Genomic DNA, 6,547 nt, shown 5'->3' with positions numbered 1-6,547 from the left:
TGGGAAGATACTTTATGGTTCCATGCTGACGCTCAGAAGCAGGTAGGATGAGTCTATGGACCAGCCTTCAGAGTAATAGTGACATCTTTAGCGCAGAGCAGCCTACATGTTATAGGTCTATTAGTCTCACTTTGAAATGATCTCCTCTTCAGAAATGTAACCAAATCCACTACAGTTGCATGTCTCGCTCAGAGCAGACTCTTCTAAAGACTTAATTGTCAAGGTTGGGTGTCAGGAATTTGTCTATGACAGGATTCAGAAACTGAAGGTACGGATGCCATCCTCTCTGGCAAATGGGCCTTAAAACAACAGCATTAGGAACGTGAGAGGAACTGCTCTGTCACTCTGGAGCTAAGGCTGTAAAGGCAAAACTTTTATGTTACCTACGGGACACTTTAGTTGCACACCCAACACTGCAAAATAAATACTTGTTTTTAAAAGGAAGAACTCACTGCCAGTGCTGGAAATTTTATAGATAGGATTAGAACTGTGAAACAGCGGCACATGCCTCATCCGGGAGAAAAGACTACAAGTACGTGTCTGCTTCTTGCTATGTACCAGGCCAAGTTTCTCTCAGAAATATGGCAGAGAGAGTGGACGTGCTCTGTCATCTCAGAATTTAGTTTGGACTTGTAATGGACCTATGTCCTTGGTCTCTTATCTCACAAGTGCTTTTAGTATTTAAAAAAAATCCTTTCATTGAATCTCTATCTCTCTGTTTTGCCCGATGGCTTTTTTATCATATTTCTGAGAATACACATCAGAGTAATTTAAAATCCTTTTCCGATTATTCTAGCATCTATGTCACACTTAAGTCTGGTTTTAATGTTCTTCTTCCTTTTTTTTCTAATTCTTGCATTTGAAGAAGACCGTTCCCAGTATCCCAAAAAGATGAGCATTTACATACTTACAGTTCAGCTTTATTTAATTAATGGGGTTTAATTATGATGTGTTCCACAGTATATGACTTCTGGCAAACTCTGATAGTATGTATCAGACTTCTTTACACCTCTGTCTCTTCTGCACCCTGCCCACATGACTCTACACAGCGTGAGTGTTCAATGGTTTCTTAGGTGCTGTTTAAGTCCAAGGTTCGTTCATGAATTTGCATTGTGTTGTGATACTTCCAGCAGACGGAGAAGGTCAAAGTGTTCTTGATAGTGGCATGTATAAAATGGTGGTGATCATTTTAAAAGAATAAATTTAGGGGACACTGTGTGTCAGATAAGAGTGTGGGTACATGGTACTTGCAATGCTAAGTAGTAAGGGCTAAATCCAGAGAAGAAGGCAGGGCAACCACAGCAACCAAGAAAGTACTTATCCTGTCTTATGGGATCAGATCAAAGGAAACAACCTAGGCTCACACAGGAGCCTATTGCCTGGTTTGCAATTAGAGAATATTCTGGTGGAGGTCTGTGCAATAGAAGTCAGAGGTGAGAGGTTTAGTGTTGAGCTCTCCTTTTGACAATAACTTTGAGAAAGGTCATGATTTGGTACCCCATATTTTTCTGAAGCCATTACACTCCTAAATAATAAACCATTGTCCCCATGTCAGGTAGCATATACCTGACAGTGCAGCGTCCCCTAGCAAATGAAGTCAGGAAAGAAAAATCAATGCACTAGATTCTTAATTCTGGATTAATGTCATTTATTATAGTGCGGATCATATCAGGTAGATTGTCTTCCCGCCTAAGCAACATGAGCGGCAATAGGGGCCGAGATTTTACAGCAAGGGAAAGATAAAAGCAAGTCACAGTGTGAAAGGAACAGTTTGCATTAACAGAGACACGGTGCAAACAAGGAAAAGCAAATGCTAATTGGAAAGAAGCGAACATCCAGAGAGTTGCAAGTTTTATCCTGGATCTTCGTCATTGCTGTTCGCTAGAACAAGGAGACTACTGGCCTCCTTGTGCGGAGCAAGATGGACGACAAGTGCCAAACACAGGGATCGCCGGTTGGCAACCACCGCAGACAGGCTGCAGAGGTCTCAGGCTGTTTGACACAATGTGAATGGTCTGAGGGCCATAGGTCACACAACCTGAAGGCCTACATCCATAAGTGACGATGCCCACGGGTCGGCAGCTATTGGATACACAAGGGAGTGGGCGGTAGCCACCAGATCCACAGCTTACAGGACGGCAGCTGTTCATGAAAGGACTCACTGGCCGGCAACTGCTAGATACATAGCTCACGGGCCTGTAGGATGCTGGGAGGCAAGATCCAGAGATGAAGGAAGTCGTGGGAAGATAGCCAGATCCATGGCAGGGTCTGGGGACACAGTATGCAGAAGAGCAACAAGAGTTTTCAAAGCCGCTGGCCTCGCGGCTGGGTGGCTGGCCACTGATAGGTTCTGCAAAGGTCTCTGGGCAGTTGTCCATGAACCAGGTGTGGTCTTGACAGTTGCTGGGGACGCAGAAGACCTCTCCGCAGCCCATGTTTGTAGAGCAGAGGGCAATGTTGGAGCTGGCTGGGATGTGGCAGGAATTCCTGAGCGATCCAGAGGTGCAGCTGCTGGAGCAGTTGTTACGGTTAGCCATAGTGAACTGGAGAGGGTGGTGGTGGTCTAAGAGCGGCTGGGAGCACGTCCGGTGTGAGTGTGACACCCCATTCGTCTTGTCCCTTTATATATTCTCAGAGAGTGGCAGTTCTGTCTGCAGACTCATCTTCCTTGTTGTCTGAGGCCGCATCTGAACTCTCTCATACCCAGGAAGTAGCGCTCCTACCTCCCATAAAACTGGATGATCCCCGAAATGCCTTCCATCGATTGAGTATAACCATAAATCAGTGTGCCTGGGTTTTAATAGGGCCCCTGGTAAATTTATCCAGCCCAAACAGATACTTTGGAAGGCTGTGGACTCACTACAGTTCTAACCACCAGCGCACAAATGTTTTTCTTAAGAATTCCCTCTTGGAGCCGTCTTTGAAATTTGAAGCAAACTACTTTGAATAGTGGTGAACTATACATAACTAACCGAGAAATAATTCTATTCTCTTTGTAACATGGGCAAAAAGATATCCTATAAAGCAAGAAGTTTGCAAAAGAAGATTTCTTTTTTAAAAAATTTCTTACAACTTTTATGATCAAAAGAATTTTAAAGGCCATCCTGGGAAAGACCCCTGCCTGTTTTCCTTTATTTCAACATCTGAATAGAAAATGGTTTCCCATGAAAATATGTTTATTCAGAAAATGAATGCTTGCTTCATTAAATCCTAAGGTTGAATAAACAGTCATTTGAGGTTGTGCTTTGTCTGTGATCGTTTAGAATATAGGTAATGAGATGTAGTTCAGTTAAAATGGTCAACTCCAGATTGAACATGAGCAAATACATTAAAAAGGTTGGACAAAATGTCACGTATCATGAATCTAACAGGATTATATATTTCAGGGTTTTCATATGACCACTGAAGTATATTGTTCTGGATAAAAAGAAAAAAAATCTACTATAATGAACATGGCATTGTTTATTTACCACATGTGACCTCAGTTTCCAAAAGGGACTCCATGCATTGGTTGGCATAAATAATCACATTAGAATGGTATGCAAACTTTCGCTAGGTTTGAGTACTTTGAAGGCTATTCAAAAACTGCTATGTCTCTGTCTCTACAAATGTGGTTTAAATGCATGGAGCTGGTCAGTCTCCACCATCCACTGCGGTTTTCACAGACTGGCGTATCCAGTACCTCCAGTGGCTATTTTTAATGGGAATTTAAATTATCTGTCAAAAATCTCAACTCCATTCCCTTTGGCTAAAAATTCAATTTAAATCACAGCACTTTCTTCTCTTTTAATGTTCAATGGTCACGGCCACACTTATCCAGTCTCCCTCTGCCCAGGAGAGTAAAAAATATGAACCAGTGCATGGGTCTCTCTGCAGCAATCCAGGTCTCTTTTACCAGGAGGGATATGCATGAAGATAAAGCCATATAGGCTCTGAGGTCTTATGCTCATGAGCTAAATTTAGCTCAGAATATGAGGGAAGAGCCGTCGCTCTTTGACAGTCTATGTTTGATGCAAGTGAGGAACCCATCCTAAGACTTCATCACCAGATACTTTGTAGTCAGTGGCTGGAGACTTCTTGTGCAACCTCAGACACATCTGCTAGCATTAGTCATGGGGACAGCCATACTTAGGTTAGTGTTTATCAAATTTATGTTTAGACGCTCTTTACTTGTGCTTATCTCTAATGTAACCAAGAGCCCAGCACCTGTCAAGAGTCCATCGCTGAGGCATATGCACGTGCATGGGTTCGGTATGTGTTCTATGCATGGGTGTTTTTAACCTAAAGGGAAGTGTTAAAGAATTACAAATATTTAGAGCTTAGTCAGTACTTACTCCATGAAATGCCTGGTGGCACTGTCATGCCTAACTCTGCTGTTAATACATCATATAACTTTAGAAGGCGAAATATTACTGTTTTAGGTATTTGCATCGGAAATATAGAACATTAGAGTAATAGACATCAAGAAAAGGCTATAAATGCAAATTCCTCACATCTCCAAACATTTTTATTCCCATAATCTAATGTGGCGTCATAACAGAAATCAATATACACATGAATATATGTTGTCATCTAACAACTACATAAACCTGGGATTAATTAATTTATGTATCCCCTGCCACTGTCAGTATCACTTTTACCTACAAATATACACACAAAATACTGCAAACTTTCGGGAAACAGAGAGTCCTGAAGGTTGTTCCTATAGGCTAAATAACACTATGTTACTGTCAGGGTTTATTTGGTCCAAACACTAAGCACCCTACCTGCAGGGTCCTATAACTTACAGACGGGCAGGTTCATGTCATCCTAGATTCCACAGAGTCCCTGATAATCATGTACCACACTGAATGAACACACATTGTAGCTTTATATCCAATGAATCGGGGACCTTACCCCTCCAACTTTACAAGGAAGATTGTGAGTATTTCTATCTTGGATGAACAACCTTTACCACATTCAATCATGAATGTGTGCCAAGAGGAGACACACTTGATTGTTTCATGCATTCGTTAGCTTAGAAAATATTTATCAAGTATTCCAGACATATACCAAGAATAAGAGAAACAATAAAACAAGATAAAAACCATTCTTGTCCTAGGGGCCCTTTATTGGTAGACAAGACAAAGTAGTGTTTACCAAGGCCTATAAGCAATGTACAGAGAAGGCAAGGAAACATCCTTTATCCTTGATTAAAGTTGACATATTGTACTAATTTTTATGGATAGAAAGACATGGCATAGGAATCTGGAAAACAAGGAAACAATTCAGGCAGTAGGAAAATACATAAACACCAAAATAATTGACAATAGGAGTTTTTGAGTGAAAGATTCTGATCGTGTTGCTAAATTTAGACTGGCTTGCTGGATGTCTTCGTGTTAGTACATAATAAATTAATGCTCTCTTCCAAAGAAATAGCAACCAAGTATCTGTTTTTAGAAAATGATGCTAACAGTAAAGCGAAGGGTAGACTGGGAAGTGACCTATGATGTCTTTCCATTTTCAGGCCTCCATGATTGTGCATTTCACCTCTTCTTAACTCTGTAACCCATGCTATCAATAACACTGTCTTTTGTGAATCCTGTATCTGTGACTCCTTCCCCACTGCCTCCTCTTCTATGTGAATGTTGTGTTTAGAATCATATCCCCAAAGTTAATTACATCATGAAACTCTACCCAAAACACTAATGGTTTCCAGTTGCCCACACAGAAGAAGCCAGGCACGTGGCCAACCCCACTCTGCTTCCAAAACTGTTTCATAGACATTCTTGGTTTGCCTGTTCATGTCTAGAATCACATTGCTTCCTCTTTCCATGTCATCTGCCAGATGACTGCCATTCCCATTCTGTCCTTGGGAATAACTACAATTTTATTGATCTGGACTCTAAGTAATTTAACTCCTTTTTCATAATTACTTCCCAGACCATTCCTGCCAAACTGGATTTCTCTAGTCTTTAACTACATATAATCACCATCATTTAACATCACTTTAGCTTCCCTTTTATGCTGTATTGCTCAACTCCCTGCTGCCTGAGTCTACCTTGTTTCCTCTGTTGTATGCCCTGCTCTCTCTGCCAACAAATGCACGCACACACATACACAAAGAATGCAGCCACTTCTCAAGCAAAACATTCCCCGTCTTATTTCTCAACTGTAATATAGGACCTGCAGTGGCTACCACTTATGATGGCCTTCCTATCATTATTACATACCAGACAGTATTTTATATGTTGTACACTTAATATTTAATTTAATTCTCACCTACTTAGTAGGCGTGATCACTATGGAGGAACTCTGTCTATTGGCAATAAATATTCCTAATGGGCATCATAGCAGTCACGAAATATGACCTTTATCAAAGTTAACATTTATTTACTTAACAACCTCTTTCATGTACTTTTTTTAAGCCTGGGAAATTGATTTATTAAGAATATGAAGAACTTGGAAACAGGAGGAAAGTGTCTTCTTGTTTTGAGAAACTTATACCTATCATGAGCATGTATTGCCTGTTCCCTAAATCCACCTATTCTCTCTCTCTCTCTCTCTC

The 6,547-nt window shown here is 40.9% G+C and overlaps 1 protein-coding gene across 1 annotated transcript; it reads right to left on the bottom strand.

Annotated features, from left to right (window-relative positions):
- Positions 1 to 1,895: 1,895 nt before the first annotated feature.
- LOC116899015 (keratin-associated protein 26-1) lies at positions 1,896 to 2,537 on the bottom strand. Its single transcript, XM_032900463.1, has one exon. It carries the CDS (start codon positions 2,535 to 2,537, stop codon positions 1,896 to 1,898), a length of 642 nt encoding a protein of 213 aa, XP_032756354.1.
- Positions 2,538 to 6,547: the final 4,010 nt, after the last annotated feature.

The sequence above is a fragment of the Rattus rattus genome, chromosome 4 (assembly GCF_011064425.1).
Source record: "Rattus rattus isolate New Zealand chromosome 4, Rrattus_CSIRO_v1, whole genome shotgun sequence".
NCBI lineage: Eukaryota > Metazoa > Chordata > Mammalia > Rodentia > Muridae > Rattus > Rattus rattus.
The sequence above is the reverse complement of the archived record's forward strand: the minus strand, read 5'-3'. Positions and strand labels throughout refer to the sequence as shown.

Excerpts from the sequence above, each read along its gene's own strand:
- LOC116899015 (XM_032900463.1), bottom strand. The coding sequence starts at position 2,537 with ATGGCTAACCGTAACAACTGCTCCAGCAGCTGCACCTCTGGATCGCTC.